Source organism: Lolium rigidum, chromosome 6 (assembly GCF_022539505.1).
Source record: "Lolium rigidum isolate FL_2022 chromosome 6, APGP_CSIRO_Lrig_0.1, whole genome shotgun sequence".
In the NCBI taxonomy this organism is placed as follows: domain Eukaryota; kingdom Viridiplantae; phylum Streptophyta; class Magnoliopsida; order Poales; family Poaceae; genus Lolium; species Lolium rigidum.
In genome coordinates, this window is record NC_061513.1 from 51,246,203 (window position 1) to 51,261,132 (window position 14,930).

A 14,930-nucleotide genomic window follows, 5' to 3' on the forward strand; every position below is an offset into this window, starting at 1 on the left:
ATGCTTAATATGATGCATATATGGCAATTAAGCTATATGTTTAGTTATTGGTACTATAACTCTCTTTCTCTTAGAGATGCAAAATTGGATTTTTGTTTAGTCAGAGGAGATAGAATGAATAAAGAGAGTGGTGTCTTTTCTTAAATAAGAGATGATCCCTCATATATATGAAATAAGACAAGATATTTCTCCATTGTATCATATATATATCTTCTCTTAGAAACATAATTTCGTGCTAAAATTTAATTAGTTATCATTAATTGCCATAGATTATAATAAAATATAATGCATTGTATAACTTACATTTATTGTCTTATTTAGATGACGTGAAGGCCTAAGAAAAGACTGTCTTCTCTACAATTGTACATGTTCTAATGGTCTTTCAATCATACGCCAATTAGTGCACATATGGATTAAGATTCCATTGCCAACATGCATGTCCGTCAATTGTGGAAACACTTGCTAACTTGTACTCTACATCCGAGTACAAGATTATTTGCAGTGACATGTTTTCAGAAAGAGACAGTATGTGGGAAATTGCAGTTTTTTCCCCTATATTCCTGGTTCGCCGAATATTGGCTGAAAAAAAGCTACTTTAGTTATTAAATATAAATATACATTGTTTAATTACAGCATATACAGATAGCCATCCTTCATTTCTACAGATAGCGATCGACCCCCACAGGAAAAAGGAAGCCACTGATAGCAAACAAGATTATCTAAACATGCATTGCATACTAACAAAAGTGTCTATGCTGGGCAAGCTGGTGCTTCTGTCTATCTTAATACTAGAAAATAATACATATACTATACATATTTATTTATTTAATTAAGAATGCCATTTTGCTTGCAATGTTCAGCGTTTAGGAGGCATGCATGGACATCGATCGATCCAGGTCACTCTCGCGCTACAATTAAATTAGGTAATTCTTGTTTTCTGTGACTAAAATATTCTTGCATAAATCAATACAAACACACAATTGTATATGGTACTGGAGTTTGGAGTGCCAGATGGTGCTAGTGCCAATGAGTACCAACAAGTAGGTGTTCGTCACTACTGACGCACTTGAGCCAATCACATGCCGCGAAAAGATCAAATACATTAGTTTTCTCTTACGTACCATGGGTTGCTATTGTTAATCATTGCCCGTTATCATCAAAGACGTACGGGACAGCCGCGTACTACACCTCGTGTATTCTCGCAGCCCTCAACTGCTCCAGCGCTGCTCCGTGACGGTAACCTTCTCCTCATTACGACGTCCATGATTGCTCCTGAAGGGAGGTCCACCTATAATAACATGCTTAAGAGCATCTCCAACAGACGCGCTAAACGTCCCGCGCGGCAAAAAAACCATCGTTTTGGCGCGCGCGGACGCTGCCGCGCTGCTCCAGCAGACGCGGAAAACGACGCGCGCGCTAAAAATTTACCGCCCGCGCGCTTTCGCGCTATCCCGCGCGGGAAATCTGCCGCGTGTGTTGCCGCGCGCGCTATTTAGGACGACACGCGCGAAGCGGCCAAGCCGCCACTCCTCCCACGCGTCTTCCTCCCGTGCCCTCTCTCCCCGCCGCTCTCCCTCCCGCGCCGCTCTCCCTCCCGCGCCGCTCCACCTCCGGCCGTTCCACCTCGACGCGAAGATGCCGCCGCGCCGCCGCTCGTCCTCCGGCTACCGCGGCGTCCGCGCGCGGCCGAGCGGCCGGATTCGACGCGGAGATCCGCTCCGGCGAGGAGCGGATCCGCCTCGGCACCTTCGACACGAGCGCACGAGGCGGCGCGTGCCTACGACGCCGTCGCGTGGCGGCCGGGCCGCAGCCGCCGCGCGATGAACTTCCACGACGTGTTCACGCGCGAGCGGCGGAGATGCTCGCGCCGCCGCCGCCGATGATCACGCGCGAGCAGCGAGCGCCGACAGCCGGGAGCCGGAGCGGCGCCTGGTCATCGCCGAGCGCGACGAGGCGTTCCCGCCTCGAATGGGCGCGCCGCTTCCCGGAGGACGTCGCCGCCACGGCGGCCTTCTACGCGGAGAAAGAGAAGAAGGAGGAGGAGAAGGCGGCGGCGAAGGCGGCAAGAAAGCTTCCCGCGAGAAGCGCCGCGCCGAGATCGCGAAGAGAGGGCGGAAGGCGGAGGAGAAGAAGAACGGCGCAGGGCCGTCGACGGTCGTCGTCTCCTCCTCCTCCTCCTTCGAGTGGACGACAACGCCGGTGTCGTCCACTACTCCGAGCAGCTCGGACTTCAACTGGGACTCCTCCGAGTAGAAGTTTATTATGTGTCGCATTGTATCGTCGAACTTTTATAAAATATATTCGTATTTTCGATCAAATTTTCATAGTTTGTTCGATTTAAATTTTCAAAAACGGTCGGATTTAGCACTTTATACCGCGCGCGCGCTGCAAAATAGCGCCTCTGCCGGAGGTGCGTTTTCGCGCAGCAACGCGCGCTGGAAAATAGCGCCTCTGCCGCGGGCAAATTCGCTAACACGCGCGCTAACAGTATACAGCGCGCCGAATCGCGCGTTTACAGCGCCAGATTTTAGAGCGTCTGTTGGAGATGCTCTAAGACCATCTTTGGATGCTGTACACGGTAATTAACACCATCCGTTAAGTGAACAGGATCATCTCAAGTCTCAGAGGGAGTGCAAAAGATGCAATCTATTTTGATCTGCCACCAAAATACAAACGTTGTCTACTAAGGAAGCGTCAAGTCATGCATGTGTTGCTATTGGATCGCAGGTAGTGGGACTATGGCTAGAAGTGAAGTGTCATGTGACATCATGGCTTCTAGTATCTACTCCAGCGATATCCGGTTAGTGAGGTGTCATTAGCAGGTCAAGTGTTGATAGTAGAGGCGGCTTCGACGTATGCGCACGCGGTGGAAACAAATGATCCCTAAGTAGGTAATGTCGACGCATGCCTACGTCGTGCCCTTATTAAAAATAGTGGCTCAAAGGTTAGCATTTTTGCGATGAAAATTCTGAGATTGACCTACAATTAGATTTGTCATCATCGTCACGATCCCTTCTGCAAGGTTTAGCCTAGGAGTTACGTATTTTTCATTTTGTTTCAGTCTTTTATCACGTGGATACATAGGGATTGTCTGGTGGAGTGAGGCATACTACCTTTTTTTTGTATCAACCTTTTCGGCATTGATGTCTGAATTTTTCTGGCTAGTAACATAACATATGACTATGTGTAAATCAATGCAGAATCTGGAGGTTATCCTCCTTTAAAAAAAATAGTCCGTCAAGACCATTGATGATGGTCAAGTTTTCATCATTTAACACAATTACCAAAGTTTGTTTGTCGGGATATCTATAGGTGGATAAGTAGCTATGGAATAACATCTTAATCAACACGGTTTGTCTTTTGATGTGGAGCGTGGTGTAGTGTGTGACAATCAAGCATCCTCTAAACTCGCCTGACTGAACTCTGCTTGATATCAAATTAATCTCTAGGAGTGGTCGTTGATCATCCATTGTGGGCATTCATCCACCTCATACCCCTTCTTCATTCCCTTTCTATTATTTTCTTCTTTCATCCACCTTTTTGTGCTCTCAGAAGATTCATCCTTCTAGTTAAGGGAGCATAACTTTTATTTGTAGATTTCTCGTTATATAACATTTTTTTCAAACTAGCATGACGTCGTAGCCGATTGCACATTAATTAAAGTGGTTTTCAAAATGGTTTATTATAACTATATGAATCTATACAAGTAGATTCAATGAGAGAAAAAACATTAGGGTTTCATGCATAATGTTTGAAAATAGTTCACCTCACAAGATGGCTCACTCATGTCCTCGATCCTCAGGGGATTGTAGAGGAATTTTTTTTAATATCGACATCATCTCATCATTCTCCTCCTTCGCTCCCCTCGCCACCTCCAAAGGACGCCGACAAGTGAAGCTCGCTCGGTTGAGCGGTGGGGGTTGGTTCTCCTTGCAGGTCCAGTGGTATCCATAACTGATGTGTCTCACGCAAGATGGAGGATATTGCCAACAAGGTGGCCATGGACTGGATCGATACGGTGGTGGCGATCCTCACTAATGTGGTATGGGAGGGGGGGTGTGCTGCAGGGAGTTTTATGGCCGGTGACCGTGGTTGTCGACTTCTTGGACAGAGGACCCGTTTGCACATCTAGGCCTAGACAAGGTAGCCACAACAATGGATCTTTTGTTCCTTGCTTCCCTTTCCCAACGAAAACTATTGAAGGTGGCGAGGTAGTAGTGCCTAGATGCGGGCCGGGAATGTCCTTAAACTACTTTCGACATTTTCTAAAGTGGATAAATAAGGCATGTTAAAACTACATGGAGCCCCCATGTGATATTTTGGTAGTTAATGAAAATCCATGTGGAGAATAATGTTGTCATTCAGTTTTACTTGTAGGATTTGTACGTAGATAATTCTTGGACCATGAGTTGGCCTCAAGGTTGAAATAAGAAGAAAGTGAAGAAGATCAAGTGGTGACTAAGTTGTTCATCGATTGATCCGAAGATTGGTCATGGGAGAGTTGAGCCTATGCCAAGTATGTCTTGAATAACAAGATGGAATGATATCTCATGTGCACCGTCTAGACATCAACATAATGAAGAAGGAAGAAATGAAATGCAAGTTTAAGTTCAAGTTCAAGATGATCCATCTCGAAGAGATCATATGCTAGAAGGTTTCCATCCATATGTTGATCGTGGATATTTGAAGATATGCCCGAAGAAGATGCTCTCCCATAGTGAATTATGGGGGTGATGTCTACGGGAGCTTCTATTCTTGTAGACAGTGTTGGGCCTCCAAGAGCAGAGGTTTGTAGAACAGCAGCAAGTTTCCCTTAAGTGGATCACCCAAGGTTTATCGATCTCAGGGAGGAAGAGGTCAAAGATATTCCTCTCAAGCAACCCTGCAATCACAAAGCAAGAAGTCTCTTGTGTCCCCAACACACCTAATAGGTGCACTAGTTCGGCGAAGAGATAGTGAAATACAGGTGGTATGAATAAGTAGTAGCAATGGCACCAGAAAAGTGCTTTGCCCAGGACAGTAAACAAGCAGTAGTAACGCAGCAGTAGTAACGCATCAGTAGTAACGCAGTAAAACAGTAAACAAGCAGCGATAGCAGTATTTAGGAACTAGGCCTAGGGATTACACTTTCACTAGTGGACACTCTCAACATTGATCACATAACGGAATAGATAAATGCATACTCTACACTCTTGTTGGATGATGAACACATTGCGTAGGATTACACGAATCCTCAATGCCGGAGTTAACAAGCTCCACAATTCAATGTTCATATTTAAATAACCTTAGAGTGCATGAAAGATCAATAAGACTAAACCAAGTACTAACATAGTATGCACACTGTCACCTTCACACTATGTAGGAGGAATAGATCACATCAATACTATCATAATGATAATTAACTCCACAATCTACAAGAGATCATGATCATAGCATACGCCAAGTACTAACACGGATGCACACACTGTCACCATTACACCGTGCAGGAGGAATAAACTACTTTAATAACATCACTAGAGTAGCACATAGAATAGTAGTGATACAAAACACATTGCAATCATAAAGAGATACAAATAAGCACTTCACTACGCCATTCATAACAGTGAGTAAGTATTCTGTGAAATATAGCCTAAGAGACCCACACGGTGCACACACTGTCACCTTTACACACGTGGGACAAGGAGTCTCCGGAGATCACATAAGTAAAACTCACTTGACTAGCATAATGACATCTAGATTACAAGCATCATCATATGAATCTCAATCATGTAAGGCAGCTCATGAGATTATTGTACTGAAGCACATAGGAGAGAGATGAACCACATAGCTACCGGTACAGCCCCGAGCCTTGATGGAGAACTACTCCCTCCTCATGGGAGCAGCAGCGGTGATGAAGATGGCGGTGGAGATGGCAGCGGTGTCGATGGGGAAGCCTTCCGGGGCACTTCCCCGCTCCGGCAGGGTGCCGGAACGAGACTCCTGTCCCCCGGATCTTGGCTTCGCGATGGCGGCGGCTCTGGAAGGTTTTCCGTATCGTGGTTCTTCGCATCAGGGTTTTCTCGACGGAGGCTTTAAGTAGGCGGAAGGGCAGCGTGGGGGGCCACACGGGGGCCCCACACCACAGGTCGGCGCGGCCAAGGGATGGGCCGCGCCGCCCTATGGTGGCAGCCCCTCGTGGCCCCACTTCGTATCCCTTTCGGTCTTCTGGAAGGTTCGTGGCAAAATAGGCCCCTGGGTCTTGATTTCGTCCAATTCCGAGAATATTTCGTTACTAGGATTTCTGAAACCAAAAACAGCAGAAAACAGGAACTGGCACTTCGGCATCTTGTTAATAGGTTAGTTCCAGAAAATGCACGAATATGACATAAAGTGTGCATAAAACATGTAGGTATCATCAATAATATGGCATGGAACATAAGAAATTATCGATACGTCGGAGACGTATCAGGGGGCAATCCACAAGACTTCATCAAGCAAACACAATCAAGAAAGATGTTCCATCTTGAAGAGGACAAGATTGTATCATCAAGCTCAAGTGATATGCGCATCGCAAAGGTTTGTCCTTGATAGGTTTTGTTGTTTACTAGCTAGTTTAATGTTTGGGATATCGGGTTTAGGATCGGTATCCTACTATCAAGAGGCTCTCGAATGGTAACTTGATCGTATCGTTCCTAGAGGGATCAAACTCTTGCATTCTTGTCCTCATCTTTATTGGTTGTTTATTGGTTCATATCCATGTGATATTTAAGAGATTGTGGTTATTCTTATGACAAGCCCTTGTTCATTGAAAATGGATTCCATATGAAAACATAGTTACATTTTTATACTAGAGTTTTTACTGATTCTTCTTGTTAAGAGGTTCTACCTCTAAATTGGTGGAAAAACCTTCCCCACTTATGAGGTAGCTGTTGTTGTTATTTTTCCAATATAATTGGTTTCACCTTAAACATAATTTTCTTTCTCAAGATATTGCAGTTTTCATAAAAAAGAATTTAGGCCTAGAATTTCTTACCGGGGAGGCCGGTGCTACCATCGGATACATGCAAGTGTAGGAGATCGCTGAAATATTTAGTGTAAGTATTAGTATCGATCCCACGAAGAGCTGAAGGCAGGCTAAGTATTTTATTGTTAAAATTAGAGTGTCACTGTTCTAATTATCTATGCACTAAACAAACTAAATAAACTAGGATGATTGATTTGGAGAATTTAAAGCTAAAGTAAAGATGCAGGGAAGTATTCTGAAATTTAAAGAGAGCTTTGTTGTTTTTAGAGCAGTAAACAAAGTATAAGAATTGAAAACAAGTAATAAAGTAAAGTAAACAAAGTAAATATGCTGCAAAGTAAGTAAAGTAAATTCAATATGAAAGGTAAACTAAATTCTATGCAAAAGTAAAGTATTATGGTAATGGTAGAGGTGTAGATTATGTGATAGAACTAAATGCAAGAAAGATAAATGTGTTTTATATTTTAGGATGAAATAAGTGCTGAAATTGTAAAGGTGCGTAAATAAAGGTAAAAGGTGTTTCTTACGATTAAAAATAGACATGGGTTCATGGGTTCACTTTACTGCTCTCTTATAAACGGAGTCAAATAGGTTCAAGAAAGATATTGTTGATGTAACTTCATATGTGTTTGATAAGTACTCATATGGATATCACATCATATGGTTGAGATGATACTACACATCTCACTAATACTCGAAAACTCCGCAAACTAGATTTAAGATGAACAGAGTATTGCACTTGCTTCTATGATATGATGTTGAATATAAAATATGCTACACGTAAAGATATGAGGTCATCATTGTTGGCACTTGGTGATTATAACACACATTCATTTATTCTTAGTGAGGTAACAATAGAAAGGTACAAAACCATAGTAGGGTCCAAAATTTCTGGTCATTGTCCAGTTCCATACAACCATGTTACTCCAACTAATTCCATGTTCCCCCTCACATGCCCTATCATACTAGAAGGATCAAAACTTGTAATGAATAATGGGTTACATAATATACATCTAATCATGCATCAAACACAAACTATAAATTGTAATCTTATAAAAAACAAAGATCAACCATGTTACTCAGGCCCTAATAAGAAGCATTAAGAACATAAAAATTGAATTTACAATCATACACAAACATCAACAAGATAGGCACCTCAAATTATGATAGCTATTCATCATTACACAAGAGATCTCATCCAATTCCCCTACACCCCACACCTACAAGGGGAATTACTCACACATGTCCATGAGGACCAAAGGCTTGGTGATTATGTTGATGAAGAAGAGAAGCCCCGAGGGAGAGGAGATGGCAACCACGATGCCCACGTCCAAATAGGTCCGACACAGCAGCCCGCCGACGGCGGCTTCCCACGATGGCGGTCTTAGGGGGGCGGCGGACCCTTGGCCCCTTCTTCCTTAGACATGGTGCTCGTGTAAAAGATCTTCTCCCGCCAAATTGACGGATGCCAAGAGGAGTAATGCATATTTTTCCTAATGTTTCTTTTCTTTGCTATCATACGTAGTAATACATATTTTTCCTAATGGTTTTTTACAAACAAAGCTATTCCATTAGTTAGCAGGCACAACCATATCGATGGCCACCAGCACCATAATAATGGTTTGGTATTTCATCCATCTACACTTGACTGGACGCTTGAGCACTTGCTCCCACGGCTGCTAGAGCATGAGCTATTTTATTTCAGATTTTGGGAGTATAATTAAAGGAGACTGACGAACAAGTTAAGATAAAAAAAAGGGACCTAATATTTATTTGTATATATTACTCCCTCAGGAGCAAGATCAAATGTAGTCGACCGGACCGCACGGACGAGGTTATTTGCATAACTAGAGATTCTTTTTGTCTTTTTGAGAAAATCTGATGTTACCTGTGTGCTCAAATGTTCGCCTATGCTTTTCACGTTAGCCCGTGGAGGTCTGTTCACGGCCCATAGAATCTTCGGATTGGCTGAAAGCTACAGCATCGGCGCATCTTATTTGTTTGGGTTAAGCCCAATCCCCAGCCCATCATTCTCTCCACTAAAATTATCCTACAGTCGTAATTACCATCTTCCCTTAAATGATGTCCAGTAAAACATTGGATTGGTCGCTTAAGGGACCCGCCGCCGTGTGGTGTCCTAATTGGTGGCGTCCCATTTCTAGCCGCTTTGGCGAGGCCTGAGCAGATGCTCCGCATGGCGTCCGGCGCCTGATCGTAGAAGAACTCCATCTGGCCGATGAATGTGAACACCTCTGCCGCGCCCACCACCACATACTGCGGTACCTGCCAGAAGATTGACATAGGCACATACCGCGCGCCGTCCGCGCCGACGTACGTGCCATGGTGCGCGAGGACACGGCGGCGGGCGACCTCGAGCGCGCCAGCGAGCAGCATGGCGACGGTGAGGACGACGAAGCCGACGCCAATCCGCGCTAGCTGCGTGAACCCATGGCGGTAGCCCGTGAGGCTGCTCGCGAGTGGGACAACAGCGCAGTCGTAGAGGGGCACCCAGAGCATGACACTGAGGGTGCCGAAGACGGATAGCACGGCGGCCGGGACGCGGAAGCTGCCGATGAGTGGGTCCAACGTATCGCCTTGCAGGATGAAGGTGGTGGACATCTGTGTGTAGGCGGCAGCGAAGATGATTCCGCACGCCCACACGGGGAGCATCTGCAGCACGCACTTGAGCTCCTCCACCTGCGTCACCGTGCACAGCTGCCATGGACTCGTCTGCCGCCCCGCCTTGTCGCCTGCCGTCTCCACCGCAGCCTTGTCCAAGAACCTGCGTCATCGATCGATTAACACCCGACCCACAGCTGCAATACAGACTAGTTTACTAATAATATGTCATGCATCAAGTGGCGGAGACAGCTTTTTTTTTTGAGACAAACCAGCCCAGCTTTATTATTCATCAAAAACAGCAATTACAGGAACTGTCACAGAATGAGGGATGCCCAGCCATGTATGCCGGCCAACCCCAAGAGCTAAACTATGCCTGGCTAGGTTGTGTGCTTCAAAATTAGAAGCTCTACTCTCAAACACAAAGCTACACTCCTGGAACAAAGCAGATCTATGGTTTATTTCAGAAATAATAGCTCCATATCTACCCTTACTACCTTCATGAATATCTTTTACAACCTGTTTGCAATCCGATGCCACATATATTGATGAAAGCATCAAGTCCTCCGCCAGAGCTAGAGCTTCCCTGCATGCCAATGTTTCAAGAACCCCTGGATCTGTTATTCCATCAAAAACCATCACTGACGAGCCCAGATAGATGCCATTGTGATCCCGGCATACAGCAGCTGCCGCTCCTTTATTTACTACCTTAGCTATAGCTCCATCGACATTAATTTTAGTTACCTCATGAGGCGGTGGTATCCACTGACCCTTCTTTGAAAGACCCGGTGCTTTGCTTACATGATTGCTCACAGGTTTTCCCAAAACTTTCAACTCCGACAGATAAGAATTTATAAATGTATGGGTAGATAAAGGGCTCTGGAAGACCTCCTCATGTATAGCCTTCCTTCGAGCCGTCCAGATCGCCCAAAGAGTGACAGTTAATCTCGTGAACTGATCATGAGGTAGGGACTCCAGCATATCAAATAACCACTGTTTTGCACTTGGCTCATTATTCATCAGCATATGCTCCACCATCACGCCATCTTCTAAAGCCCACACACTTGCTGCCATGTTACACTCAATTAAAGAGTGTCTCCATGAATCCAGAGCTCCACAAATTGAGCAGGAATTAGACTGAGACATATTGCGATGTTGAAGTAAATCAGCCGTAGGGAGGGATTGTCTGGCCAAACGCCAAAGAAACACTCTGACCTTAGAAGGAACTGAAGTCTTCCATAGCGAACTCCAACCCCGCTCCTCCGCTTCCGAATTGGATGGTCCCGAATTTCCTTCTAAGTAATTCTCTCTATGTATTTTTGTGACCATCAGCATACGGTAAGCCGATCTTACTGAAAAGTTGCCGCTACGGTCATAGTGCCAGGCCCAGAAATCTTGCTGTCTCCTAGTACAAAGAGGAATACTCAGGATTGCAGCGGCGTCCATCGGCAAGAAGAACTCACGAATAATCTCTTCACGCCATGTAGCCTGTGTTTCATCAATCAACTCTGATACTAGATGTGGTGGATTTGGTTTAATAGCCACAACGGGTCTCAGCATATTATCCCGCGGTAACCAGTTATCCAACCAAATATCAGTTGTTGAACCATCCCCAATTCTCCGTATCAGGCCTTGGATCATCACCTCTCTACCATCCAAAATTGATCGCCATATCTGAGAAGGGTGGGAACCCAGCCCGGCCTCAAGAATTGACGAGTTGGGAAAATAAACTGCCTTCAAAATCCGAGCACTCAACGAATTTGGCTGTTGTAAAATTCTCCATGATTGCCGAGCAAGCAGACATAGGTTAAACATCTCAATATCCTTAAAACCAAGACCTCCCAAGTGCTTCGGACGTGTCATGTCTTCCCATGACACCCATGCCACCTTTCTCTTCCCTTGTTTGCTACCCCACCAGAAATGGCGAATAAGAGAATTGATATGATCACATAAACCTCGGGGCAGCCTAAAGCATGCCATAGAAAAAACTGGGATAGCCTGAGCAACTGACTTAATGAGCACTTCCTTTCCACCAGCGGATAGAATTTTCTCCAACCACCCTTTGATCTTGCTCCAGACCCTATCCTTCAGGAATTTGAAAGTTCCATACCTTGAACTACCAACATCTGTGGGCATACCCAAGTATCTGTCATTTAAGGCTTCATTCTCCACCTGAAGAATCTGTTTGACCATGTCTCTTATAACTTGAGGACAACCTTTAGTGAAGAAAATTGAAGATTTTTCCCTATTGATCCGTTGTCCAGATGCTTGACAGTAGATCTCCAATAGGCTAGACAACTCCTCCGCTCCCTCTCTACTTCCCTTGAAAAACAGCAGGCTGTCATCCGCGAATAACAAGTGGTTCACCGGTGGTGCCGATGGAGCCACCTTGATACCCCCAAGGTGAGATGACTGATCATAAACTTTTAACAGGCACGAAAGGCCCTCCGCTGCTAACAAGAACAAATAGGGTGAGATAGGATCACCTTGTCTGATACCTCTTGTAGGTTTAAACTTCTCCAATTTACTTCCATTAAACATAACGAAAAAGAGACAGATCTAACCATCCCCATAATCACAGAGATCCATTGTTGAGAGAAACCCAACTTTGTCATAATGGCCTCCAAATAGTCCCACTCAACACGGTCATATGCCTTCATCATGTCCAACTTGAGAGCACAGTAGCTATTGTTTTTTGACCTGTTACGCTTCATAAAGTGCAAGCACTCATACGCCGAGATAATGTTATCCGTAATAAGTCTCCCTGGGACAAATGCAGATTGCTCCTCCGAAATAATATCAGGCAGAATTAACTTGAGTCGATTGGCTAAAACTTTCGAAGCAATCTTATAGAAGACATTACATAAACTGATCGGTCTAAACTGAGATAGCAAGGTTGGATTTTTCACCTTGGGGATCAAGACGAGAATAGTGTCATTAATACTCTCCGGTGTTTCAATACCTTGAACTATCCGTAGCACCGCCTCAGTGACATCCGCTCCACAGACGTTCCAGTTGTCGCTCGAAAGAAATGTGCAGGAAAACCATCCGGCCCCGGAGCTTTAGTCGGAAACATTTGAAAGAGAGCACTCTTTACTTCCTCAGGACTGTACGGTGCCATCAGCATTGCATTCATCTCCAGTGTAACCTTCCTTGGCACTTTATCAAGGACCCGATCTATGTCATGGACGCCTTCTGACGTATACAGGGTTTCATAGAACTGAGATGTCATCGTTTTAAGTTCATCAGCCTCCTCAATAACCACTCCATCACTCCTTGTCAATGACTTAATCAGATTTTTGCGTCTTCTCATGCTCGCCCTTTGGTGAAAAAAGCGGGAGTTTTTATCACCCGCCGATAGCCAATCAGCCCGAGACCGTTGGCGCCACATGATCTCTTCTCTGTGGTATAGTTCCACTAGCCTGTCGTTAATCTTGATTTCGGCATGAGTCGGACCAACTCTAACAGGATTACTCCGCAGCAAATCAAGATCGTTTCTAAGCTTCTTTATTTCTTTCCTGACACTTCCGAACGTTTCAACTCCCCACCGGCCAAGCTCATGTGATAAGGTCCTAAGTTTACCACTTACATCCAAGACCGTCGGATCGCACACGGTACTATTCCACCCCGACGAGACCAAGGGTTTTAGGTCTTCATGCCTCTCCCACATAGTCTCATACCGAAACTGAAACGGCACCTTCTGTGATACCTCTGACTCATCAGACCCTATCCTTTGATCTTGCTCCAGACCCTATCCTTCAGGAATTTGAAAGTTCCATACCTTGAACTACCAACATCTGTGGGCATACCCAAGTATCTGTCATTTAAGGCTTCATTCTCCACCTGAAGAATCTGTTTGACCATGTCTCTTATAACTTGAGGACAACCTTTAGTGAAGAAAATTGAAGATTTTTCCCTATTGATCCGTTGTCCAGATGCTTGACAGTAGATCTCCAATAGGCTAGACAACTCCTCCGCTCCCTCTCTACTTCCCTTGAAAAACAGCAGGCCGTCATCCGCGAATAACAAGTGGTTCACCGGTGGTGCCGATGGAGCCACCTTGATACCCCCAAGGTGAGATGACTGATCATAAACTTTTAACAGGCACGAAAGGCCCTCCGCTGCTAACAAGAACAAATAGGGTGAGATAGGATCACCTTGTCTGATACCTCTTGTAGGTTTAAACTTCTCCAATTTACTTCCATTAAACAGAACAGAAAAAGAGACAGATCTAACCATCCCCATAATCACAGAGATCCATTGTTGAGAGAAACCCAACTTTGTCATAATGGCCTCCAAATAGTCCCACTCAACACGGTCATATGCCTTCATCATGTCCAACTTGAGAGCACAGTAGCTATTGTTTTTTGACCTGTTACGCTTCATAAAGTGCAAGCACTCATACGCCGAGATAATGTTATCTGTAATAAGTCTCCCTGGGACAAATGCAGATTGCTCCTCCGAAATAATATCAGGCAGAATTAACTTGAGTCGATTGGCTAAAACTTTCGAAGCAATCTTATAGAAGACATTACATAAACTGATCGGTCTAAACTGAGATAGCAAGGTTGGATTTTTCACCTTGGGGATCAAGACGAGAATAGTGTCATTAATACTCTCCGGTGTTTCAATACCTTGAACTATCCGTAGCACCGCCTCAGTGACATCCGCTCCACAGACGTTCCAGTGTCGCTGAAAGAAATGTGCAGGAAAACCATCCGGCCCCGGAGCTTTAGTCGGAAACATTTGAAAGAGAGCACTCTTTACTTCCTCAGGACTGTACGGTGCCATCATCATTGCATTCATCTCCAGTGTAACCTTCCTTGGCACTTTATCAAGGACCCGATCTATGTCATGGACGCCTTCTGACGTATACAGGGTTTCATAGAACTGAGATGTCATCGTTTTAAGTTCATCAGCCTCCTCAATAACCACTCCATCACTCCTTGTCAATGACTTAATCAGATTTTTGCGTCTTCTCATGCTCGCCCTTTGGTGAAAAAAGCGGGAGTTTTTATCACCCGCCGATAGCCAATCAGCCCGAGACCGTTGGCGCCACATGATCTCTTCTCTGTGGTATAGTTCCACTAGCCTGTCGTTAATCTTGATTTCGGCATGAGTCGGACCAACTCTAACAGGATTACTCCGCAGCAAATCAAGATCGTTTCTAAGCTTCTTTATTTCTTTCCTGACACTTCCGAACGTTTCAACTCCCCACCGGCCAAGCTCATGTGATAAGGTCCTAAGTTTACCACTTACATCCAAGACCGTCGGATCGCACACGGTACTATTCCACCCCGACGAGACC

General features: G+C 44.9%; 1 protein-coding gene across 1 annotated transcript; it reads right to left on the minus strand.

Moving 5' to 3' along the window:
• Positions 1-8,925: 8,925 nt before the first annotated feature.
• LOC124662590 (protein NRT1/ PTR FAMILY 8.2-like) lies at positions 8,926-9,794 on the minus strand. Its single transcript, XM_047200407.1, has 3 exons — positions 9,674-9,794; positions 9,070-9,579; positions 8,926-8,978 (listed from the first exon to the last, which is right to left on the minus strand). The coding sequence occupies exons 1-3, from the start codon at positions 9,792-9,794 to the stop codon at positions 8,926-8,928; spliced, it is 684 nt and encodes a 227-aa protein (XP_047056363.1).
• Between the last annotated feature and the right edge of the window lie 5,136 nt (positions 9,795-14,930).